At 39.4% G+C, this 27,732-nt stretch overlaps 1 protein-coding gene across 4 annotated transcripts in view; it reads left to right on the top strand.

Moving 5' to 3' along the window:
- The window catches only part of USP46 (ubiquitin specific peptidase 46), a 42,093-nt gene extending 35,081 nt beyond the window's left edge, over window positions 1-7,012 (top strand). For all 4 annotated transcript variants that reach the window (XM_080385879.1, XM_080385882.1, XM_080385881.1 and 1 more), the window contains one exon: window positions 479-7,012. In XM_080385879.1, the coding sequence (XP_080242005.1) occupies window positions 479-580 (102 nt within the window). In that variant the 3' untranslated portion in view covers window positions 581-7,012. The remainder of the gene's footprint in view (window positions 1-478) is intronic.
- The last annotated feature ends 20,720 nt before the right edge of the window (window positions 7,013-27,732 follow it).

Below are 27,732 nucleotides of genomic sequence, written 5' to 3'. Positions count from 1 at the left end.
CATTCTGCAATTCTTTACTAAGCCAACCCTTTACGCTGTTGTGGCACCTTGACAAAACTGAGGTCTTAAGTCTGATTTCCCAGGGTAAATCCAGTGGGCAAAGTAAGCACTGGGACATTGAATGGGACGTGTCTTGAAGACGTTTTCTGGAAATTTCAGAAATACGGGGTCACACGGTCACATTTATGTGTTTTAACAGTGTTCACTACTGCATTCCAAAGAGTCTCTCTGTTATTGGAAAAAGCCTAATCCGTTAGATTCACTGAGGCAGGCATTCCTATTGACTTCCATGACTGAGACCAATGGGGCTTAGCCCCTGAGCATTACCCTTTCCCTGCTTAAATTGCAAGCAGAATTTGAAAATTGCTACCGTGAAACAAATAACTCGGTTTGTCTTTTGTGTTTACACAGTCATGTAGATTGTGTTTGGTATTTATTTTACCTAACTGCCCATTGATTTTTTTTATTTATTTTGCAGAAAATAGATGCTCAAGCTATCGAAGAATTCTATGGTCTGACCTCTGATATATCAAAAAATTCAGAGTCTGGATATATTTTGTTCTATCAATCAAGAGAGTGACTTGGCACACTGTGACAATTGCACACAATGATGCTACACGCAAAAGAAGGTGATGGCCCCCCTTAACTGACTTTTACACAGACCACATCTTGTATGGTTGAACAATAATACACTCTGTCTCCTATTAAAGGGTCTATGTGATATTGCCTATAACTGTCCATTTTTGACATGCGGAACATTGTTTTGGGGAGGGGGGTTGTTTGTAGTTTTTAAGTCTGAAGAATTAATTGCAGTCAGATTTTAGTGGAATTTATATGGACTAACATTTACAGATAATAAGATTTGGATGTCAACTGTTAAACCCAATCCAGCTAGAGTAGTATTTTATATGGAAGTGTTCATTGCATTTAAGGCAAAATTGTTTAAAACTTTCTAAATGGCTTTGGGGCATGTTGGTTTACAATGCATTCCTTTAAATACATCCTGACATATACTTACCCATTTTAAGTGTAAGGAAAATAATCTGTTTCATGATGGTTGGAATTATGATTGTATAGGGGATTTTTTTACATGTTACTCTCTGCTGCAGAAAAGATATTCTTCCAAAATCATTTAAGCTTAGGGTTGTTAAAAACTTCCAGTGCATAACCCTAGGCCTAAAATGCACATAGAGGGATTTAAATTACAGTGGATCTAAGTAATTCTGTGTGTCCAGTCAGTTTGTTTATCATGAGATGGTACAGATGAGGTGAGATTTCAGACCTTACAGAGCACTGGAATAAAAGGAGTGGGATGACACATAACACAAAGATAAATTACATTTATGGAGACTGAACTTATCTTTCTGTTAAAATTATGTCATAGGTTGTTTGCTTAACTGAGTTTGCAGAGTTTGCAGCACTGCTTATGTATATATAACATCCATCAGAACTTAAATTACACAGTCCATTTAAGTGTGGTGTTCATGCAATATATGACACAGCTCGATCCTGCAGTTTTCTGAGTATCTGTAGATCCCATTTTAATTTCTGAAGACAGAGTTGATTTCTTAGCAACATAACAAAATGCATAACAACCATTGGTTTACACATGCTGTCATATCATCTCTAACATTTTGGCCATGTTTGGCAGCATTTGTGTCACCACAAAAACAGATAGGGCTCTGGAGTGTCTGATTTTAAAAACATCAAAACACTTAGTGCAAAAGGATTAATTTGTGATTTTACTGGGTAAATTTGGCTGGCACCAGTCATGGACTAGCTAATAAAATTGCTGAACTCACGTACTGGAATTTGGCAAAGAATGAATGTAGAAGAAAGTATCAGTAGGGCATGAAAAGGGATCGACAGCAGGCTGAGAGAGTGGTAACACTGGGTAACCACTTTGCTTGGTTTGAACTTTCACTCCATTATACAATTCTTTTACCTTAGTAGCCAAATTCCTATTCCAATGAAGTCAACAGCAAAAACACTCTTGTCTTCAGGGAGACTGACAGTTGGTTCTAGTATTTACAAGGAAATGTTTTCATCTCACAACATTGATTTCTACCTGTTATATTCCTTCACTCTCGTTAATTAATTATTAGACAATGTTGCTCTTGGTCCTCCTTTTCTTTCAGAAGCCTGCCTGCCACCTTAGGGCCAACAATCCATTTTAAAAAATGGCTTTTGAAGTGTAGCTAAATCTTATATTGTAGTCTTCTGTAGGAAAAATAATAACTTTTTTCATTGTAATCTACTGTGAATGTGAAATATCTTTTGTTAAATAACGGTGAAGATGAAGTACTAGCTTCTACTGTAACGTCAGTTGAAGTTCAGTTGGATTTGTCAATGGCCATTTTGAAAACTAAGGAAATGTAGCACTTTACACTGAAGGAGAAACAGAGGTGGACTTTTCATCTAACATTATTTGTGATTTATCACGTTGTTATACTGATACAAGAAAACAGACATAGAATGTAACCTTAGCGTACTTAGTTTGGGGAACAAGTAGTGGTCTACAGAGATCACTCATGTGAATGAAGGCTGTTATGCAGGCACAAGACAAGCATTATTGTGATGCAGCTCTAGTTCTTTTATTGACATTAGAATGAAATGTTCTGTCTCTAACACAGAAGACAGACATCTTACCAGAGACTTCAACTCTCACTGAGACTCAGGAGCTTTTCCACTGAAAAGCTGAGCCTGCAAATCCCTCTTTACTGGATTTCTTTATAAACATGTGGAATTTCCATATAAAAATATAATAATCACTTGCTTTTTAAAATGGATAAGTTTTCCCTATGAATGAAGGCACTTTCTGGATCAGCATTAGCCAGTGCTGGTCCAAAAGTCTCTAAATCACAGTTTACTGTTGAACATTCTTAGGGCATTCTTCAATTTTAAAACAAACAACAAAAGAGATATTCTTAAGGTATCATTTGAATGTTTAGGGCTCATGTTTATATGAAAAGTAATTTTTCATAAAAATGATTTTAAAATCAGTTCAATTTTAGGAAATGTTTTCCATATTTTAATTGACTTATCTGAAAATTGATATTTTTAATACTACTAATATGAATATTTAAAGGCTAAAGTACAGGGTAATAATCTCTGGTTTTCTCCTGCTGCAAGACAGCTTTAGGTTGTAAAATATAGAGATAATGCAGTATGTTTTTGAGAGTAAAATTACTAGAATAAGCCTTGTCATAAAGTATGAAAAAGCATTTTAAATTCATGCTAGCCCATGAAAAGTTCACAGCACTGGTATCACACCAGTCCAACATCAGTGGTCTGACATCAACTGAAAAATTGTGGAATATTCACTTTGTGCTAACACTAGCTAAACTAAGGAGCATTTTCTTTTGATAAAAAAAATAATACAGTCACAATTCTATAAATTATATCCAGTTTACAGTGTGCCGAATGTCTTGACTTCAGTCCAGCAAAAGCTGTCCATTACGGCTGTATGGATAGTGCCAGTCTAGGCAGCAGAACTTATCTTCTGTGTCAAATTAAGCACATTCACACAGGATTGGGATCCTCACAGAAACAATCATGTAAAGTATTTTGGTTGAATAAATAAAATGTAATCCCTTTTCTGTCATGCTTATGTATAGATTTCCAGTCCTTTAGGAATGAATGGAAAAATATCTAGGACAATAAAAGCTTTTCAGCCAGCAGATAGAAAACAAAATTGTAGCACAGATGTCTAATAGTACTCTGTGCTTCCCGAAAATGAGAATTTCTGTGGCGTTAGGTTCTGAGTCTATTAGGCCTAATGACATCTGAAGTTTTCTACTTGTTTCACACGCTGTTGCTGAGATGTCTTGTCCATTTATAAATCTTATTACTGTGTTCTTACTTGGAAAAAAAGAATGTTTTTGTCCTGTGCTGTTTTTTCCACTGAACCCAATGAAGCACTGCAGTGCTGATGAATCAGTTACCTTAGAGGATGAGCTCAGACCAAAACTTTTATGTTTCACAGAACAGGCTGTCAGGATTTTATGTAATTTCTATTTTTGGGGCATAGCAGAGGGAGGCAGAAGAGGGAAGTGATGGAGTCCATACCAGTGAAGCAGAGCACCTTGTTGAAACTGTCTCAGAATTGCTCCTATCAGTTTTATTTTAATAATTTACAGTTACCTCAGAACAGTAGATTACATCTTAAAAGTCTTGTTCCTTTAGCAGTTGCAGTAAAGAAAATAAGGCAGTAGGTATTTCCTTCATATCAGATTTAATAAAGATATTAAAGACCTAAGCTGAAACTGAAATTCATGTTAAATGGCGAGTCCTTAAAATGCTACCACAACCTGTCTTTTATCTTCAGACATTACGTTTCATTCACCCATCTGTTACAGCATCAGGTACTGGGGACCTGAGCCGACTACTTGCAGCTGCCAGTGATTTTATGCCTCTCAGCAGCAGCCCCTTCTTGGTTTGTCTCTTTTTTGCTGCTTGTGGCTACGAGTGTGAGCAGTGTCTTACAGCTGAATGTGTACTAGAAATGTTCAGAAGTTTTTGGCTATGTACCTGTACTTTACTACTACCTTTTATCAGTGTTTGTTTTAATTTATTTTTCTTTGATTTATCTTTTTTTTGTATTTTTATAATAACTTATGTAGTTAATATTATTAGTTTTCTGGTTTAATTTTTATGTACTTTGATTTTTTTTTTAAATGTAATCAAGCCAAGCACTTTAAGCAACAACATCAATCTTGTGAAATTCCAATCAGCTTAACATTTTGCCTTTGTCTTTTTGCTTTTGCAGCTGTTTGCTTGTGATCCAACATCTCTGGTTACAACCCAATTTCCATTTTTAGGCTTGTAGTCCTAGTTGGGTTGTAAATTTGGGAAGCCCAAATTTGTCCATACATATTTGTTGGTACATAACAAGGATGCGGTATTTTCTACATTTCTGCTACATATAGCAGTATGTACCTAACAAGTTGCACTCACAGTGCACGTTTCGCAGCCTTTTTGCACTGTACCTGCTAACCCATCTGCGAATTACTGTAATACCTTAATCTGTAGCACAGTTACCAATGACTGTAATTTAGAAAAGCTCCACTTCTCACAGGACAATTCTCTTTTACCAAACACAGCGGTCAATCTGCTGATGATACAGGTATTGCTCTCTTTGCCATTTTATCTGTGTTCTGTACAGTCTCAAGTATAAATATACTTAAGAGCTGCGTTTATTCTTGTGTGAGTGCTAGCAAGGAGAGCAATCTTTTTTTTCTTCTTCCTTCTCTCCACTTGGGCTCATACAAAGGGAGGAGATAATGAGGTAGGATAAGTGCTGGTGTAAAAATGCCACACCATCTGTCAAAGACACTGGATGTTTCTTAGAGGCCAGCATCTGTGGTGTCCATATCAGAAAGTCACAGACTTTCTGTGCTAATGCAAGGGTTATTCTTAGGTTTCTAGACATCATATTCTTGTTGATCAATGAAAAGACCAGGGCTTTTTCCTGTTGCGTCAGTTCTGCTGCTGAGGTGTTTCTTCTCAATTTAACATGGCACATAACATTTAAATAGATCTTGGGAAGCCTTGGTAGACAAGCCTTTTAATTTCTTTCCAGTTAACATGCATTAGTTCAAAGAGATTGCTTGAACCTGTCCACAAGACTTACTCAGATTAACACATGCCTTTTGCATAGAAGGTCAAATAACACCTGTCAGGAGGTATGTGCCCACCTAATGGGACCATCTGGGCTAAGCCCACACCTTTTTACACACTAATGATTCTTTACCCCCCAGGAGGTTTGCTTGCTGACTTTTGCCTGAATGATTTAATATGAAACCGCACATAACTCCCCTTTATTCATGGTCTCAGAGTTGCTATAATTCTTTAATAATTCTGCTTCATTTGGCTATCAAAACTGGGACTATTGTACAACATAAAATAAATTGTGTGTGCCATTCACAGTGGTCAATTTAACAGCCTAATGCTTCTGATGAAAGCTGTTGCAGGTGACAACTTCACTATATGTAAGCATATTAAAGAGTGACTTCTCTCTCAGTGATAGCACGATAGGTCCGCAGGAGGAGCTGGATTAGCATACAGCTTCCTAACCCTCAGCTTGTACCCAGCTGGAGTCGGTACTCCATCCCCTAGTTAATCCAAACCCTTCTCCTAGCGGTTCCAAAGTAGCAGGAGCAAACCCTTTGTGAAGATACCTTGCAGTTCACCAAAACATCTTGCTTGCCACAGTAGATAATTAATGAATATTAGCAACCCCTCTCTCCCCACTCCCCAAAACCTCATTAGTAGGTATACGTTCCTTAAAGAGGCTGTGCTTAAACATCAGCTTTGTATTTGCCATGGTGTTCATATTTGCAGTTGTTCCAAGACAGACTGTGTTCACATACTGAATTGTTTCCTAGCCCTCTCTCAACTCTCATTCTAACAGCAAGAGCAACGTCAGGGCAGCCGTGTTACGGATTCAAGTACTTTTCCTGGAGACAATTTTCTAGCTTCAGTGGCTTTTGTTAAAGACTTAACACAAGCTCCATAACTTACCCGTGACTTTGTAGGAGTAAAGTCACCATAAGCTGTATGAATATGAGCGTAAGGTACAGGGAAGAAGAAAGAAAATAGGAAGAAATACGGAAAGGGCTGGCTTTTTGGAGGCTTTGAATATGTATATCTGTTTGTAAATATATAGTCCCTCTCTACCTTGTCAAAATGATGCAATCATAATAAAACCACTTAAATATTTTGTGCTAGTTTTTTAAATGGAGTAAGACATAGTAAAATTATTAGGCACACCAATTGGAGACACACAAAAATACTGAATTTCTAGTGAAGTGTACAATACATGGTGTATGTGTACAGTTGAGTATCTGCTCTTTTTAATCATGTACATGTAATTAAAACCTGCACTACCTGCAGAACTGTAAGATAAATTTAATGTTGGTTATTAAGGTTGTAACATAAGAAAACAGTATTTTCTCCTGTTAACATGTTTATATTTTACAAAAAATAAACTCCCTAGCTGATCTTGCTTCCACTCAACTTGCTTTGAATTCAGCTGGAGTCAGACTAAGGCTGAACATTGACGTTGGTTGTTACGCAACATGCTTATGGATGTCAGGTATCTGTATTGTTACAGATGGCAAGACTGCTGATGCTCACTTCTTATTTCATTTAATGGAGTCATCGCATTTCAAGTGACATCAGAGAATATTTCACCACCTGGGCTAACTGCCTCTGAAGTGTCTTAAGGGAACCAATTTTGCATGCAGTTCCTGAGTGGGTTTGGTGGATTACACGTACAATTGCGTGACTGAGCTGTACCTAGTTAAAGGACATCATGACCTTGCTGATGTTACTGAGGACAGCTAAAACTGAAGGGGAAAAAAAAGCAGCAAAAACCTTTTGCATCAGGGACTAGGAATTCCAAGCCCTATAGCCTGGGATTTTGCTTGGGACTACCAGAGTGGGAAAGGGTTTTGCTAATGAGGTCTAAAATTCTGCCAGAGAATTGAAAGGTTCCTGTAGTCTGCTCATTTTCCTGGTTATTAATCAGCAAACACAATTCACTTTCTCAAACGTTACATAAATAAAAGACTGGTGTTTCTTGCTTTTGTCTGAATGGATTCTTGTTATTTCCTCAGAATCATTCAGAGAACCAAAATCAAACATAGCTGTCGAACTGCATGTTAAATTTATAGCTAACATGCTGTAAGATTCGTGGCACATCAGACTATCAGAGGACTGGGTTGAAAAACACTTTACATCTTACAGTACAATTTTCCTTTCAAATTAAAACCTTGAAGCACCTTCAAATTTACTTCTGGGTTATTAGAACATAAACTTTTAACTGCAGAACAGAGACAGAAACGTAAAACACAGGAGATGACTGAAATAAATAAATCACATATACATACTTTAAAAACATTTTAAAGAAATAAAATTTATAGTGTACATATTAAGAAACCAATCAAAGATTTCCAAGAGCAGAATTCGCAATCACTGTGGGCTCTACTAGAATTGCTGTCACTTCAGAAATACGCTTTCCCAGAAGCTGTATGACGTTTACCTATGTCTCTGTTCCTTAGATTTTGGTATCAGCTAGAGTAATCATTTTACATTACCTTGGGTTGTGTTCTCTGTACCAGATAAACAGAAAAATGATAAAAATATAATTTCACCTTGAATTGAAAACTCAGGTGCGCTATGAGAAAAATGTAAGATTCCTCATTTAAATACACTCACCAGACTTGAAACATCAGTTATTAGACACGGCTAAATACATGACATGGAAAACCACATTTCTGGAGATGGTTAATTTCCTTCAATGTCTGTGTGCAATTTAAAAATCAAGTAAAAATATTTGAAGGAGAAAAACAGGACAATCATTTTGAAGACATAGAAATATATGTATATATGATAACAGAATGTTTCAATTATCTGTTCTGAAAAATGTTCCGCTTCACTTAGTAATTTTATATCACATAGTAGATGATTTCTCCATCGCCTTGTTAAAGTTCACTCACCCTCACTGTGTGACTCATTTGGCTGCTCTACTGTGACCGAAGTGTTTCAAGCTTTCCTCAGTCCAAGGAGGCTGTAGCCACGTGTCCTTGCTGTCTCTGGGAGACTTCTGTGTCACAGGCTGTGGGGGCCAGCAGCCCTCTGAAGACCTGGATCTCCCTGGATCCTTTCTCTCAGGGCACACCAGACCAGTGATAGCTTTCTCTACTCCACACCTATGCAGCTTTGATACGCATTTTGCCCGAGCTCATCTTTCCAGGAACAGATGATGCACAAGTTTTGTATTTCCAATACAGAATCACTTTGCTTTACATAGGAAAATAATCAGCAGATCTAGAAAAAAGATAAACAACCATATGCACTCTCCTGTTTCAGTTTGCTCGTGTGGTGTGAATCTAAGACAATTCCTTTAATGAATCAATCCAAGACATTTCTGAACTATAACAACTTTTCTCTGTTTTTTTTCTCTATGGTTCCCTTCCCCATATTGTTATATGGCTGGGGGGAGGCACTCTCAATCCTCTTTGTCACAGCAGGTCTCTACTACTCTGAGCTCAATTTTAGGGTTCAGGTGTGAAGGATGGGCTTGCTTTGAAGGAAGCATTGGTGGCATTCACCAGTGTAAAGAGTGACCATTATCAAAGTGAACATGCTTCTCGCCTGTATCAGTTTAACCAGCCACAAACCCTTTGCTTGGTGCTAACACTGCATTTCACCTCACCACGAATACAGAAACAGCAGAGGTGGCAACAACCTGGAGTTTGCAGGTTGGCCCAGGACACATGGGGAGACCTACCAGGATCAAGTTCAAGAGGTGGAGACTGATAGACATTTTTTGCCAAATCACTCTTAGGGTAAAATAAAGAGGTTGATACTGGAAAGAAATTTGGAATAAGCCACAATGAAACATTACTCTTTGGCTTTCCTTTCACACACATATGAGGAAAAATATTCAAATGTTCCAGAACAGCAAAGGTGTTGAAGCAGAAGATACAGATGTCACCCAACATTGCAAATTAGACATCTCAAATGCTTGGGCATCAACCAAGAGACTGCCTGACAGAGAACAAATTCTACTGCCAATCACCTTGGTGTAGCTGTAAAGACGCTCCGGACAGATTTGCAGTTTTATGGTGGGATTAGTAGCAGGAGAAATGGGAATAAAGTTTCTTACATCCACGTAAAACATTTGGTGTGCAGACTATGGTTTCTGTGCAGCTGTAAGACGTGGCTATGTGTGGAACAATAAGCACTGGGGAAGAAACTGCAAGTAGGATTATCTCTGCTATCTGAAAACACAGTTCCAGAGAACAAACGAAATTTTACACTTTATTTAGTCACTAATCATATAATTCTCACTGTCATTTAGAAAACATTTTTAATCTTCAAAATATTTTACCAAATAAGTTAATAACTTTCCAACACCTGATTTGGTGAAAATTGTAGAAATTGGGTAATGTGTACCAAAACACCTACGTATTTTAGAGAACTGTAACTTGTGCTGAATCTGGCCATCCCTCAGCTAGACCAGTTTACCTAGTAGGAACATTTTCCTCAGCTCCTCGGCACTACCTTGATGACCTATTCATTTCTGGATGCAGTTCAAAGCGCAGATCTTGTAGCACATCACTCCAATATAACCCGATCCCTTGCTATCTCTGAAACAGCTTGTCTTGCCTGGAATGTACTGGGGCAGCTGAGGTTACTTGGGAAGTTAGTCATAAACAGCTCTTCGCTTTCTAAAGAATGGATTAACTTTCTTTTGCCCCCTAGTAGTTGTTAATTATTATACACTAGCAGAAAATATTAGGTAAAGCAAGAATGTCATTTATTTAGTTGGTTTATTTCTCTTTCTTCATTCTGGATATTTCTAGTTACATTTTCAGATGAACAAAAGTATTCTGAGGTAAGGTCATTGAAGTTTTAACCAATTTAATTCTGCAAGACGAGTAGTTCAGGACAAGACCAGTGTTGACTAAGACACCAGAATGGCACTCAGTTGCCCCTCAGAAGATGGCCTTGAGGACAAAAGCCCACAAAAGGTAAGCAGAATTCTCCCCCCTAACCTTTACAACTGCAATATTTTTAAATGCTTAAGCACAGGCTGCTAATTCTGCTGTCGGCATATAAGGGGGTATATTTCTGGCATACGGCATCACTATGCTGCAATGTGGCTTCAACCAACTTTAAACTTACCACAATTTTGCAATAACATGCTTCAGAGTACTGTTCAATATTTATACTAAACTGTATTTTTACCATGGCTTAGAGAAGGTGGTGCATGAAATCTAAAAGCTTTGCTTTATAGCAGTGTTACGCATCCACACTCATTTATTGTTGCCAAGCGCAGTTGCAGAGGATGAGGAAGGACAATCAGTTTATCATAAAGTAAGCAGTACTGCAGAATACAGACCATGCACGGCCAGCATTCGCTGCGGTAACGGCAGTGAATAAACCCCCAGCGTTTAGTAGGTCCATTTAGTTTTCATGATACTTGTAGAAGAAATGTACCCAGAGAATGTTTCCTTAACACACTGACCCTCTTGCTCTCGCTCCTGTGCAGTTAATCCCTGCCTCCAGGTACTGAGCTGAAAACAAACCTCTCCATTCACCGTGCCCTATATCCAACTGAGCTTTATTTATCCAAGGGTATTTTACTCAAAATTCCTGTAATATGAAAATGAGCCTATCTCCCAGGTAAACCGTTTTTTTATCTTGAAGCTCTGATAAACCTGAATTCATGTAACCATTTCTTAATGAAAAAAAACCCAAGATGCATGTTCCCTGGCATAATTTCAAGTGACATTCTCGCCCCTTTTTATTGGTTGGGTAGGGTCGGTTTTTTCCTTATAAGCCATGATGTGTAGGCTTCTTTGTTTTTCCTATTACTCCTGTAGTTTTGGACAGTATCTTCTACCATTCTGGCTCTCAGTGAATGGAAGAGTGCTTAGCCTTTCTCTGTCTGAAGAACTGCAATACCAGCCCACCAGCTTCAGTGAACCGTATGACTATTTAATATCCAGTATTATAGGGCACATTCACAGGACTCATCCTTCAGGAGAGGATGCTCAGGAAAGCAGCAAGGTCTGGGAGCATGAGAGTCTGTGATTTCCAATCTCATCCCTGTCAAGAACTCACTATATTACAGGGGGGCAGATAATGCAACCTCTCTCCCTCTATTTCCCATGCAGAAAATGGGTATACCAACATCTACCTACCTATCTCAGAGAGCTATGGAGCTTAGGTCAGAGGAGTAGAGGCTGCAACCTCAGTTACTCTCATATGCGCAATAATTAGGTTATAACAGTATACTTTTTTTTTCTTTTCAGGCAGTCTTCCTTTAATAACTGCAGTGCTCCCTTCAACAGGGGAGATTTGCAGACAGTAAGACTATATGATGGTTATTTGACAGGAAAAAAGAGATCAAACAACTGTCCAGAGGTGGCAGGAATTCAGTGATACAAATGTATTCTGAGTTTGTCCCGAAAGGTCAGTATTATTGAATTTTATTTCCAAGCAACATACCCCATCATTACCCCAATCAAAGTCAGCGGGCAAAGATGAGGTCCAGGGTGACTAACAGGTGATCTGACAAGGGAGTTGCAGTTTCTTTCAGCTCGCTGTCTCTCACTATGACTGTATCTGGAGATTTCAAAGGAAAGAGAGAAAACCCTATTGCAGACAGCTTTGAAATAAATGACCCGTTAAACAAGGTAATTTCCTTACAAAGAAAAAAAAAAAAAAAAAAAAAAGGCAAGTTTCCAAGGGAAAGAAACTTTCTCTCTAAACTTAGTTAATTGATGCTTTTCTTACAGATATGAATTAGGCTAATGGGTTATGCACTGTGTACCGCCTCATTCTTTATATTTGCTTAGCTCATTTCCCTCCTAAAAAATATTTTATCATCCGTAATAATTTTCCATTTATGTCTCAGATAATAAGATATTATTGTGTTACTTACAGTATTACTTATTATATCTGGGGCCTTTGGAAGGATTTTAGGATGACTACAAGATCATCAACAAAAAAAACCCAAACTCTCAATGTTTTTATGAAGTTAAATATTAAAAAGACAAACAATGTGGGGGTTTTTTTTAGAACTCTGTCTTTAAATTATTTCTTTCTTGGGTTTTGTACTCTTCATTTTAACCTTACTTTTCCCATCTGCAAAGCAAAGAAGTCAGCCAAATCATTGTAATGTTCAGAGAAGGAAATGGTTAATATTCATGAAAAGGAGTAAGAAATGCTGTGTTCCTTTTATAAAGGACGATTCCTCGCCCACATGGGTGTTTGGAGCTCATAAGGATCAGGTTTCCAAAAAACCCATGTTTGGAGGATGGAACAAACACTAGCAAATACGCAGAAGTGAACCATCCTCAGCTGTTACTGCAATGGACTGCTGGTTTAAAGAGGTGCCTTTCACTTTCAATGTGCCATTCTTATCAAACCCTTTCTACTGGGAACTGAGCAAAGAAAAGGCAGCTCTTCTCTTCCAGAAGCTGATAAGATCTTTTGTAGAAGAAAATATGCATTTGGCTGAATGTTAATTTTATAATGCTGTCCAACCACAGCACAATAATTTACTTCTGTTTGACAAACACAACCAGGAGGGGACTACCTAACATTTTCAATTCCTTTGAACAAATTAAGCAAACCTGTATGACTGAGTGGCTGTCACAGAGAGATGCTTCACAGAACAAATAAGAATAGCCAGGGCATTACACCAGCGAACCACTGTCCCTTGGTTTTTGGCCATATAAGTTATACGACACAAAAATTTTTCTGCTTCTTAATGCTTTTCTTTGTGGACAACTACCAAGCGCTGCTGTTACTCCTTGGCTTCACAGTCTTTTAATAATCATCTCAGCATTCCCAGACTCTGGGAAAGGTCAGATCCAGACCCAAAACCAGTTTCAACTTTTACAAGTTTGATGTAAAAACATTAGTAATACTTGTTTTTTAGAAGCAGCACATGGGCCCCAACTAAACTCACATTAGGACCGCTGCGGGGTTTACAAGCCATATGGTTCAAATCCATTTACAAGTGGGGAAGGCTGGATAGCTCGTGCCTAATCTCCTGATGGGTGATACAGTGGATTAGAAAACCAACGCAAGTGTATAACACAGGAGATTAGAAGTGACAAGGATTTTTTCTGAACAGTTAAATCATCATCCACTTTTACCTGCTTCTCAGTTAACGCACAGTTTCACACAGAAAGAATATTCCGTCTCTTAGGTTTGAAGCCTACTTGAGAAAGTGATGGGACAAGTGATGGATGACTGCCTCAGGCATGCGCCTCAGGGCGTGGGCATCCTTGTACTCCAGAGCGTTCTGTAATGCGAATGAGAGCATGAAGCGTCATCCTACTATCCCTTTTTTAAGAAGGTTATTCTTAATACCATGTGTGCCCAATTGTTTGGCAATAGCAGCTTCTCCTCCGGTTGCTGTTTCCTCTGGACTGTAACTATTCATCAAAATAGAGAAGCAGTCGTAGGAGAAAACTGTGATCTTATTTCTCTAATACCGTATATTTCCTTGGCAACAGATACCTTCAAACACTGATCTCATCCCCACTGGAACTGTATTTTCCTACTTCCATGCAAAACCACTGCTTTTCTTCCTCCCAAATCCTACCTGCCATCCTCCCTTACAGGAATTTAATAACAAGCCAAAGCAATCCCCCCGTGCCTCCAAAGATCCTAACTGCCAGTGGATGAAATGGCCCCAAGCACTGGTGAACATGGTCTGATGAAAGATGAGCTCAAAACAGAACACCACATCCAAATAACCCCAACTGGCATGAATTATCATCATCTACGTTCATGCAGTATTTGATACACATGAACAGATGGGAAAGAAATCCTGCCTTTTGCATGCTACAATTCAATGTGCTTTGGGGCATTAACCAATGTCAATGTGAGCAGCTTTTATCCTGTTGTGCTGGAAAACTGGCTAGGACAGCCAGTAACTAGGTGTCCGTTAATTGGAAGTACATATAGAATACTCATATCTAGGTGCATGTTACTATACTTGAAAACGTATTGTAGAGATACGGGACCTTGGCAGCCCATGATGAATTTCTTGAAGTTATAGGCACTCTGACTGTTTTGCCCTTGCATTCCAGGACAATTTCCAGACAACTTGATTCTGAAAAGACAAAAAAGACCTGGGTTTCTGGAAGAAATATCACCCCAGGAGTGTGGCTTATCATGAAACAGCAGGGTTTGGAGGTCAGTAATTTCTTTTTTTCTCCTCCCTTTTAGTACCTGGCTGTAGTCTCAGGACTTGTATGAGAACAACTTTTACACAAGGAGCTTGAGTAAAAACAACTTCTAAGCTGTTTGATCAAGGGTCTGTTTCACAGAGGGCTCTCTTTGGTGTTGGGAGCAAAGAGAATTTAGAACAAGCATGTGCTAAACCTTAGAAAAAAATACTCAAAAATATCCTCATTCTACCTTTCTTTTTATAAAAGTCTCCGCAGCCCGATAACTCTTCACTGCCCGAGTCTCTCATCAGTATGTATTTTGTCCCTACAGCAGTAAATTTCCAGTCTCCAGTATCACAGCAAACAGAAGCTAACAGTTAAATTGAAAATTCTGTCTATTCTTTAATTATTTTATGATGGCTTTCACATAAATCACTTGCATTTAAATTGCCTAAAAAATTGCCTAAAATCTCTCCTATGAAGACTTTTTGTATTCATCTCTATAGCAACATATAAAGGAGCAAAAGGTTTTGGTTTACTATGTACATAAAATATAAACCCACATTTTACAGATTCTGGCATAATAGGTAGTCACTATTTCCTTAATTAGCTGCCTTTTTTTTTTTTTTTTAAAGGCTGGTATGCCCTTTGGAACAAGAAAGGGAGCAAGTCTACAAAAAGGGCAGGAAGCCTGTGCTCTTCGAAAGCAGTTTGGGGAAATGTGAGTCTTTCACCCTCTCCTTAGGACCCTTGGGGTTACCTCTGGAAATACATGAGCATGCTCTTTTGCAAGGACCCCAAAGCCCTTTACAAGTATTCATCCAGCTTAAGTCCTTGACTGGAGTAATGCAACAGCCCAGTGACTCGTGGGCAATAAAACCCAGAGCTCTTAATTCCTACCTCTCCCTAGACTCATTAGGACCCCCTTGCTCCCATCCACACCCCAGACCATTTGTCCTTCTTCCCACGCCTGCTGGCCTATAGGACCCTGAGGTAATGATCCAGGTTGGTTTTTTCACCAATAAACTATCTGCTGTTACTGCAATAAAGGGCAGCAAGTGACCTGGCTCTAGGAAGGGCTGGGACTCAACTAAATGACACCACTGACAGCACTAGAGTGGCTCCCATGGAGCACAGCAGCGAAAAGACAAATGTCACGGTGATAAGAGTACATATGCCTTTACATGCCAAATTGAGGATATCCTTATTATAATTCTTTCAATTTCAGGCTATTCTTGTATTAACTTAGATTAATGCAACATACTTCAACTATTTTGTGGGTATTCAAAATATTCCGTTCTATTTTTTGTTTTGAAAATAGTAAAAGAATATATAATTGCCACTCATGTGGCTTACTCCTCCTGAAATTAACAGGGAAATCTTTCCTCTGAATCCAATAGATTTTGCCTTCAGGCTGCATTAATAAAGCTGTGGATCTGGACCTGGTCAGTGCTGGAGATGGAAAAATGGAACAGATGCTCATCTGGTCTTACACAACTTGCATAGTGTGGACACTCCCAATTTCAGTTTATTTCAGTGGGAACAGCACTAAATTTAAGGGACTAACCAAAAGTTGCTGTACTCAAATTCTACTAAATAGCTATTTACCTAAATGTCAAAATGTTATGATTGGTTATTAGGCATTTGTAGTTAAAAAAAAATAATCAGGGTATTCAGATTCTCTATTTCTTCTCTGTTCACAGGTCCCATATGGATTTTAACAGCAGTTTTAAAGTTCATAATAATATTTCTTGCTCCTCCTGGCCCCCTCCATAAGTTTAAATTCAGTCTGTGGTTGTTGCTGCCCTTCACAAGTTAGATTTCTCGTAAGTCTTTATTCATTCAAGTGAGAAACTCATAATCTAATGAAAGCCATTAAATTAAAGAGTTCTTTTGCAGTCCCATTGTATCTTAGCTGACAGACTGGTCATAAAGGAAATAAATCAAATCAGCAAATATATTGAAGTTAGCAGATAGCTAAAAGATTGTACAGATTGTACTGTTTGAAAAACACTAAAAACGGTGGGCCAGTTTGTGCTCCTTATATTCCATTATAACCCCCTAAATTCAGAGGTCTCTGGCACTGAATACACTCACAAATTCCTACTACTTCTATTTGAAATTTGTGATGGGAAGTTTTCATCGAGGCATTTCATCAGTGTTACCTTGTTCTTAGAGCAAGGAAGAGCGCACTAGAAAACCTGAGATTTTCCCCAACAGCAGCATGTGTTGAGTCTGGAGTTTTTAGTCTTGTATCTTTTGCTCTGAGGCTGCCTGGCAGCTTGCTAACTCCAGTGTGCACCTCCAAGAATGGTCATCTTCGACAAAAAGCTGTGTAGGCATCTAAGGAGCCAAGCTCTCTGCTGAAATAGGCTGGGTAGCTCTACTGGGAGCTGTGAAAACCTACCGATTTTCACCACATGGAAACCACCCTCCACCCTTAATTGTTGCCGTCTTTCCTGAAGCAAGTGGTTCTGATTTCAGACATGTAGCCTTGAGGGCATGGGGGAGCCACTATATGAAATATTTTGTGGATTACCCCTAGAATGTTTTGATACATAACATAATGGAAAATTAATCTATCCCCTTCCTATATAGTTTGCTATAAACATGGATTATAGAATTGCCAAGAGGAGATAGATCAAAGTATCTGAATTATGCTTTTGCAACCAAGCAGAAAGCTGTAGCTCTGTGGTTTTCTCACAGGAACTCATACAAAGTGAAGTAATTCCATCCTACCCCTGTCTTCACCATTAGATGATGCAAAGAGTATCTGTGCTGTGTACTTCATGCAGATAGTTGTTTCTTCTGTTTGTAATAGAGCATGAGATTTGCTTTCAAAAAGCACTCGAGGTAGAGTCACAGCTTCTCCTCACTAATGCATGCTAGAAACTCCCACATCAGCAGACTTTCTGTATAGGCACTTCTGATTCATATGGCAGTATAGTTGAGTTGTGCTTGGTATATGCACTTATAAAGCAAAAACTGTGACCACATCCATCTAGAAATAAACCCTGACATTTTTAACTGTTACACTGAATCATTAGGAGACACTTTGCTGATTTCCTTAATCTTCACAAGCTAGGGAAAAAACACCTGGACTGTTTATCATTCAGAATAAATTGTCCTGCAAAGATGTGGTCTTTTAGGCTTGAAAAGTATGGGCAGAGTGCTGCTACAAGTGGAAGGCAAACCAGCGGCCTGGCAGGCAGCAGAGCGTGGGTGCCATGCAGGGGTGCTTTTGTACTCCAAGCACAGCATGATGATGCTGCTGCCTGCATCAGACCAAGCAACTGTTCTGCCACCCTTGAAACCCAGGACAAAAAGTTAGAAGGGAGAAAGAATAACCATACAGCTCCCCACTCCAAGCAAATTCAATCATAAAGGCCTATGTGTACAGCAGTAGGAAAATCCAGACTGCAAAAAATTAATTGCCTTCAAAAAAGATAAGTATGCAATACTAATGTAACTGAAGATATCAGCTGTAATGAATCATTTGGCTGCTTGATTATTTGACTAACTTGAACCATTTTAACTTGAAATGCTTTTATACAATGCATATGGGTTAATTTAATCTGAGTAAAGTGTCCACTGAAAGGATGATTGAATTTGTGTCAGTGTGCAAGTGACAGTAACGTATTTCTGCCAATAATAGTGAAGAGTAATGTTAAATAGCGCAGCAGAACAGTGCTCCTTTCTTAAGTCATAAGCCAAGATGTAAGTATTGAGAAATGTTTTGATGTCATAGTGGGAGGCAAACATTGCACCGACCATATCAGAATCAAAAAAGCCTGTAAGAAAATACAGAGATGACAATATTTTTGAGACTGAGAAGGAATGTGTGATAATTTGTCTTTGTGTTTTTCTTTTGTCTTTCCTGTTACTCAGAAACAGTGTTTTGTTATTCAAAATCAGGATTAGGCTATTACTACAAAAACATTACTAGTTCCTCTCAAATCTCAAACATTAGAAATATTGTTCTGATTTGTACTTGCCTGATCATCAGTAATACAGACTGCAATCTTGCTCATTTTTCTCTGTCAGGTGGCATAGGGTAGAAGCAGACGTGCAGACGTGCTGTCAGGGTGACCCAGTCTTGCTCCTGGACACCAGCCTTTTTCACAGGGGAGCCGAGTAGCAGCAGCTGGAGATGCTGTCAGAGACCGAGAGCACTTGTGGGATACTGGATTTAAAAAAACCCACAACTTCATTAACTGAATTATCTGCAAAGGTTGGTGGACATTTATATACCTAGAGAGACAGGGTAGGAGTCTGGAACCATTTGACTACCAGTGAAGACCATTCAGCTTCACATTTGAACGAGGTCTGGCAGTGAGATTCAGAAACATCTGTTTACACAGACTGTACTAATAGCTGTTGTTCTTACAGGATCACTCATGAACTCAGCATGAATAAAGGATAACAGTCTTTTCCTGTACCTCTGCAGAAGATGTGAGCAGTGTCAACAAGCGCTACGTGAGACTGAAGAACTTGTGGAGAAACAGGATGGCTCATGGGCAGTATAGGTGGAAGAGAAAAGCATTTAAGATACATGATAAAAAATGCCAATCGTGAAGAATGCCAACAAATTACATCATACAGCATTTTGTAAACCAACACTTCACGTGTTTAACCCTCTGCATAAATGGTAAGTAGCTCATCTTCACAACACTCCAGCAAGCTTTTGTCTTCCTTTGAAAGACAGAAGCTTGAAACAAGTAGGTGGGTTGCCCAGTGTGATTGATCAGGTCAGTGATACATCCAGGAGCAGGACATGACAATTCCCACTTCCCTCTTTAAAACCAAACAGAACCAAGAATTGGTTTGGGGTTTCTACCTTTGTGAAATATGACTATAGCTCAGCAGAACTCTATCGATGAGGACCACACTACACTCAATGGAATTTGCGTCATCCATAAACATGATTAAATGTGATGTCAGTATATGTATTGGTCTTACATAGGACCATGAAATAGTTTTGTGAATATTGTTTTTTTAAAAAAAAACTTTTGTTTTGTTTAAAGATCTTCACATAGTTCTACTGCAGTGACTTTGTTGGTCTGGTTTTCCTTCTTGCACAATGTCCGGTTCTCTTGCCTGCAGATATTTTTCAAATACAACTCTCTGTAGCTATTTCTAGGAGATAATCACTGCAGTATCTTTTAAAAACAGTTTTGTTTTATTAAGAAGTCCAAGTGTCACGTTTCTATATCACTGCTGTTACCAGGTGACAGTGTTTTTACTTTTAAAATACCATTTCCAAGTTTATCATCTCACTCCGTGATTTGTAATTCTTCTGCATAAACACGTTTGAGATCTGTGATGGTATCCCTGGTGATGGTTGCCATAGTGCTTTGCAGGATTTTATTTCTGCTCATTCCTCAAAAGCAGGACTTTGCTTCTCTGTGGGAAGCCCAGGGCTGCAGTGGTCTCAGATGTTACTGTCTTCGTTGTTCTGCCCCTACTGGGGAATTAACTACCCAGGCATGCCACTGTCATCTTTACCATATTCCATCCACTCTGCCCCAAATGCATGCCAGAAGCCATTCTCCTCCTTCCTGTAGGACCTTATTACACATCTCTTGATGTTTTCATTGGTTCCTACTTAGTTCCCATGTCAAGAACATGTTATTCTCCATTAATATTTCAATCTACGTTTTCTAACACCACGCGGAATACACAGAGTTTTTAAAATTTCAGTTACGTTCAAATATTCTTCAAAAGACTTAAAATAGGACACAGAAAAGCTACTGTGATTCTAATTGCCTCAAATGCTATACTTTCGACAGGAGCAAACACACCTGCCTCCATCCAGTTCAGTCTCGCTCATTGTGATGAATACCTTTCCCAAACCTTTTGTTTTTCCTAAGAGCTTTAGGAAAATTGCTGAGTCTCATTTCTGTGAAATGGCTGATATGATGATTGTCTTAGAGGCCATGTCAGTGGCAATTAAAGCGCCAAAATGTCTTTGGGAAGCTGAGTCATGCTGATTCATTTGAAGAGGTAGTAGACCATTTCCTCTACCTTTGCTTATGTTAAAGGGTACTTTCAGCAGTGCCTCGTCTAAACAAAGTCAAAGCTGAAGGATCATTTCATATAAGAGGGGCAGAATCTGGTTCACTGCACCTTCAAAGTCAGGTGTTCAACCTGTGGTTTCTAAAGGGCATATACATAAAACCTATATCACAATGAAGCCTCTCCTCACGGTAGATAGAGCAGTCATTTTAAATGAGTAAGCACAGATACCTACATACATGTTATATAAAATGGTAATTACTGCCTCTCTTGTGCGGGCTTTGCATCTTCTGAGTGACTGAGGAACAGGGAAGCATAAATGAACTCTCTTACAGCCCAATTAAATTTTTGAGATTTGTTTGACCAGACGACAAATTTGGCATAAAATATTCAAGGAATGTGCAGGATGCAATCGAAGGCTATCAAGGGGGAAAGAGCTCCCAGAGGAGCACGGGCACGAGGCAGTAACCCTCCAAATTCCCTGAACAGTTGTTCAGGTATGCTAAACGTCTGGTGTCATAACAGCCTACCACTAAGGCAACTGTTTTGTGACCCTAGACTCAGCCCAAGTAAAGCAGATTACACGAGAAACAGCACTTGCCCAGGCAGGATCTTTTGTTATGGACCCATCCTTCTCTAGGATCTGCAGCGTGGTGTGGCAGGATGGAGGTAATGGGAAGGGCACAGTGACATCCATCTGATCAGAGTTGCCTGGGAAGTGGCTTTCTCCAGCCCATTAAAGTTTAAGCTTGGAGATATTTTCCTGTTCCTTGCCAAATAACTTTTGAAGTTTTCTAATTTGTGAGATAGTAAAAAGGCACAAAAGGTGTTTCTGGGAAGACTCATAACCAATCTTACTGCTAGTCTCTATACCAGCAGTGACAAACCACTCACCTCCCTGTACTTGCTCAGCCACAGCAGCGAGCAGAGCCCGACCTTTGCCCACCTCCCTTTCCCGGTGGTGGATGGACCCCACCTACCTGAACAGAGATTTAGATCATCTTTATCCACTGCAATAATTCTCCTTTCAGAACGTTAACAAAGCTGTATGTGCTGAAGAAGAAAGGAGGTAGAAATCACCTACCTGGAGTGTGTGTAAGGGGTGGCATGCCCTGTTAGGCTATCAGCGTTACCCAGGTGCAGTTCTTGATAGAGAGCTCCTTCAGGTCCTGCTCTGCTTCATGGCCAGGATCATGAGTTCCACCTGATGGTCACTTATCACTGGGGAAAACATGGTACCAGTTACCAGGCATATCGTGCAGGTCAACCTGAACATGTCTATATGACACAGAGCTGTGCCAAGGAAGCTAATCTGCTAAATTAAAAATCCCATCAGTGTACTATTTAGCCTCGGCAAACACACCTCGTTGATTAACAAGACTAATTAATGTGGATAGCTGTACATAGTGCTGCTGCTGCTGCAACAGGAACGTTCCCTAGTGCCTCACCAGGGCAGAGTTTAAACCAAAGAGAAACAACAGTGCTGGTAAGTCTGCCAACACCACCAGCCTCCACTGCTAATAATGTCATCCTTTTGTAAAGATGTCAGTCAATGTTCATCTACTTCAAGTAAAAATAGAAACTCCCATAATGACCTAGTTCTTCTGGTCCATGTTTCTACCTCTGTGTAAACTTGCATTGTTGAAAACAGAATTCTAAACTTTCCAGAGAACCTAAAGCCCGTATTTATAAACACATCATAGCAGATTTACTGTTGGACCAATTACTTTATCTGTGTCTCTTAGAAACACCCAAGAAAAAAAATATAAATACTCCAGAGGGGTTTTAAGTACTGATGAAATTAATGGACCCAGGGCATTAGAAAGAGCTAGATATGGCACAGGCAGGCACCAGCCAAGCTTCCTCATGTACTTCTCCTTACATCTCTAAGGGCTGACCTTCAACTCCCTTCTTCTGCAGGGGCAGGCTCCCCTTCTTCCACCACGGCACATGTCTGCATGTGGCCAGGCAACTGTACCCCAAATGCCATCAGAAAGGAGCAGGGAGGTGGCATGGCCTGAACAGACGAAATACATACATGCATATACATGCCTGCCTATGCACACATACTGGAGTAGCCTCAGGGCTTGTAATAGCTGAGACAGAAAGAAAGTTTGTGGAATAAGAGCAGAGTGGAAAGGACCAAATGACAAGAACAAGCCCATGGTACAAAGACAGGGTAGGCAGCAGTTAAGAACAGAAAGAACTGGGACATGGGTAGGTACATTCAAACACTTCTTGGAATAAAGTGGTCGACGGTATCAGATGGCAATAATAACTGCAAGAGGTAACAGCACTTAAGCTGTGCTGCCAATCAGGGAGTGCTGAAAAAAAGATTGCACTGGAAGGCGGGTGGCAGATTGCTCAGGTGGAGCCACTCTCCAAAGCTCCATAGGTGGATGAAAACAAGATTGCTTAGCCCTGCCTCAAAATCAGAGAAGCAGTAAACAAAAGGCTGATTTTTTTTAATTGTTACAGAAAGCCTAGGGAGAATAAGGACTGCTTTGCAGAAGATCTTCTTTTCTTGGTATCCTGTTTCCCTTGTTGTTAATGCAGTTGGACATTCTTTGAAGTTGAAATAATTTCCTTTATCCCCTTTTCCTCCCCCTCTGCCCTTGTTCTTAGCCTGGTTAAATTAACAATTTAAATTAATTAAAAACATACTTGTCTAAGTCAAAGCCCTTTTATACAATGTGTTAAGAAGAAATATGACACATGCTTATAACAGTTTCAAGTTTAAGTGGTTTTACCTTTCCAAGTTCTGCAGATTTTCCCTATTGAGAAGACCAAATTTTGCGATTACAGGGGTATCTTCAGAGCATAATTGTCACCAAATTTAATTCATGTCTCCTTCAGGAAAAGACTTTGATCTTCCTGACTCTACTCCCATTTCAGTGAATATTTTTTTTTGATGTGACAAATACTTGATGGGTTTTGAAACTGTTTGCATTCTTCCCTTTCAAACCTTTTGTCCTTATCCAATAGGATTTCTACATGCTCACAATTCCTGGGATATTTCCTCTGTATCTGTCTGTTCCAGTCTGAATTGGCTTTGGGGGATTTTATGGACTTCTACACATATTCCTAGCAATACTGGCTTCACTGTCTCTGCGTACTGATCTTATCGTAAGCCATTTACCGTTTCCATTTTATCCTTCAATTACACCATTCTTTCACATTCCTTCCCTAGGTTGTATAAAAGAGATCTTTAATCTCTCTTTTCCTCTAATTGAAGCTGTCCTTCCCAGTGTGTTTTCCACTGCAATGCTCTGGTTTTCATTAAGCAATGTCAGCAATACTCTGGTTGCTGTTGCTCTCTGTTTAATGTGGTTTTGCAAGAATAATAACAACTTTTTGTCTTTCCACAGAACATGGAAAGAAAGTTGTAATTTATTAGCCTCATAAAATAAAGCATTACAGTATTGATGTCTTATGAGAACTAGGGTAAGGAAAAGGCAAACTTCTGTTTCTAAGTCCCAGATAGGTAATGCATTACCAGGAGTTGCTGCCTGATTAGATACTGACACACCGATACCTTCCAACTGTAACTGGAATGACCGCAGGTCAACCCTGTTAGGTAAACAACTTGAAAAGGTAGAGCTGGAAATGAAACAGGGAAAGGCTCCCTGTAATTGTGCTGTCCAGGGGCATGGTGTACTTAAACAGCCACAAATTCCTGGTCCAGATCTGCAGAGATGGAGGAGCTGGGACTGGCAAATCCCAGCAATAACTCAGTGTAAATTGAGGGGAGATGTTAAACGTTCAGACTTTGTTCTCCACTGGAAATGCACTGATTAGCAGCCACTGAGGATCCTAACAGATTAAAAGAAGACAAATAGTGGCTGTTTTCATAAGCAGGAGGTCTTGGCCTCCAGCAATCAACAGAGCTCTGCTATTATCCACCAGCCATGGAGCTAACATTTTCTCAGATAGCACAAATAAGCAATGATAACAGAGCAAGCCCCTAGCCTGACTTAACTCAAACGGGCGAGATTGCCAGTGCTTTTGTGGGGTGCAGTTTTTTAGGATCACATCTGCAGACAGCTAAGTTTGCTCTGAGTGAGACAAGTGATGGAAATGAAACCAGCATACTCAATATGGGCTGTAAATCACATACAGCTGTCAGAGTAGGGTAAAACCTGCTTTTCTCATAGTTTGGTTTTAGTTAAAAAGAAAAAAACCCAAGCAATTCTTGTTTCAGAGTGGGAAGGGAGGAGAAGGCAAATTGAGGAATGAAAAGCAATTAAAAGCTTCCTGGGACATTTTCTGGTGTTTGTCCTTGCCTTCTTCCAGGATGACATTTCAAAGCCAGAGTTAAAAGATCAGCTTGAATTGGAGGCAGAGAACTCATCAGTGTTCAGACTTTAATCAAGCTCAGCATTACAGTGAGATGTGGCACAAAACCAGCTGCTTCTGATTTATATGGTTCAAAGACACTACAAAACCCACAGGCTGCCTACAAGGTGCTTCCCAGGCCAGTGCAGCTGAGACCTGGATATTTCTAACTACTAAAACATGTCATGAAACCCACGTTACAGGTCCTTCAAATAACAAGGGCTCTTGGGCAAATAAAAGAATAACCGTCTTCCCACGTATTATTCCTATTACCAATTTCCTTTTTTATAGGTCTATACATGATCTGCCTTTTTCAGTTTTAAAATGCAACCAGTAAGCAACTTCCACACCTGACAACCCAAAAAGGGTCTGCCAGCTCTAACAGTCAACAAGAGACCATGTCTCCACCAAGGGCATCCTTCTCAGTGTGTGGTTTCAGGCAACGGGTGGCTGCCTGGTAGAACACCTGGGAGCAGGAACTCAGACAGGCTCCCAAATGCCACGCATCATCATGGATTTTGGTTGTCTCTGCTTGGGGAACCTCTGTGCCTAGGGGCACAGGTTCTGACCAGAACAAGGACAGTGTAGCACTGTGTTCAGACACTACTGTGAATGCTAAAATCCAGATGAATTAAAAATCCTACCTCTCAGCATGATTCACTACCTGAGTGAGTTACCAGGTCTGGAGCTACTGCAGTCATGGCCAATTCAGGAGCTCGCTGGCCATGATGTCCTTCCTGGTGACCTTCCCCTACTGAATTCCTCCAAACGTGCACTCCGCTAGGTGTAACGAGACATCTAATGAGACATCAGCCCAGTATTTTGGAGTGAATAGAACTGATTTAAATGCAGAAATTGTGTGCCATGAGGAGGTTTTGATGTTTCAAGTTCACTTTTGTAGTGAATCCAAGTTTGAAACAAAATTTGTTTCCCATATACAGAAAGTATTTTAAGGATTTTGTTCTGGACTGTGTAAAATACTTACTATTTATTTGAATGATAGCTTTTTACTTTGACTTTAAAAGGTTACCATTTTAAAATGTTTACAAAATTAAAACTATTAGAAAGTATGTCAATTTTAAATGGTAAACACAAGACTTACATTTGGGAAATGGAAAAGGGAAGACTTCACCACTATTGGAATACCTCACTGACTTCTTTCAGAGTGGTATTTCACATAAGCAAGCATAAAAAAAAGAAAAGAAGCCTAATTATGAAGCAGCATTTTCTGATCAATAAATACAGTGGTGGAAATTTTCTGCTCCACTTCAGAAACAGTGCTGACGATGTGCTCTGTGAGTAGGTCCCCATGAAACACAATTTGGAGCCAGAGATATTGACAAGGAAGGCTTTTATAAAAAGAGTGTCGATCTAAGGAGGGTTTCAAGATTCTGAGCTCACTGCTTCAGTTTCTGACTCATCCTTTTCTAAGGTTTTTGGTTGGGTTTTTTTCTTGTTTGGCAGGCAGCTCTTGTCAGGTCCATTTGACTTTTCTGAAAGAAGACTGTGTAGAGCAACTAGAGCAAGACCCCCACTTCCTTTCTTCTTTAAAGCAGTGGCCATCATGGGAAGTCTAAGATGTAGTATTAGTCATCAATTTTTTGTAAATAAAGCTCTTCACATATCGTGCACTGTCAGGTAACATTCATGCTGCATGGTTGGTGCTGCATGAGGATTAATCTAGTCACAAAACCTGACAATTCTGGTTTGTATCTGGAAATTTTTTGAATAAAAGGCATACCACTTTGACTTTTGCTCTCAGTCAATGCTACTGTATCACAATGTTTCCAGATGGTTATTTTAGACACTGAAGAATTTTTGTGGACTCTAAAAGCAGCTTTGTAATGCACTATGATAAAAAAAATAATACGTTTGGTCAAAAGACCTACTTTCCTGTAAGTGTATTGTTATGATTTTATCCTAAAGATAAAGCTTAGAGCTTTTCTTTATTGTTATAATTAAAAATACATTAAGCATTATAAACTGTGGAATGAAAAAAAGTAAATAAACCAGCCTATATTAGTCATCCTCTGTCCTTTAAGTACAGACCATGTTTCAAATACCTGAGTAATTAAAGCCAATGGCAGATGGACTTTGGAACTTCGGTTTTGACAGCTATGCACTTAAGCCTTAAATTTTGCTCAAGCCTAAGCAGATGTTCCATGTTCACAAAAAGAGTACCACAAAACTCTCCTGCTTAGTGAAACTTGTGCCGACTGCGGCACTTTGTAACTACAGCAAAGATTCCCTGACGCTGGGATGTGACTCGCTTCCATCCTTCTCCCATAAGCAATGCACTGCATTGGAAACACCTCTCTGAGATAAAGTCTGTTGTATTTTGCCATCACTAGTAGCTGGACTGTGCAGTCTTCACTGAGATATGAGCTTTATCTGCTCTCCTTTTTTTATTCCCCACTTGAGTCATTTTCCTTCCTAGCCTAGGTTATGCTGAGGAGGTGGCAGCCAGGGAAAGAAAACCTCTTGCAAGATTCCTGCGAATATCATAAATAAATAAGAACATAATGAATAATGCAAATTTTAGCTTGAGTCAATCAGCACACGATGCAGTTCAGGAAGCAAGCAGAGATCAATGGGGGCTGTTAACAGCTTGGCAGTGGCTGTTTCCTCTGCATTGATCAAGAAACTGTCTTTTTCCAGGGAACATCTGAAATGACGA

Source organism: Falco punctatus, assembly GCF_963210335.1.
Source record: "Falco punctatus genome assembly, chromosome: 1".
Lineage (NCBI taxonomy): Eukaryota > Metazoa > Chordata > Aves > Falconiformes > Falconidae > Falco > Falco punctatus.
Note: the sequence above shows the minus strand (reverse complement) of the source record. Positions and strands in the feature narration are given on the sequence as shown.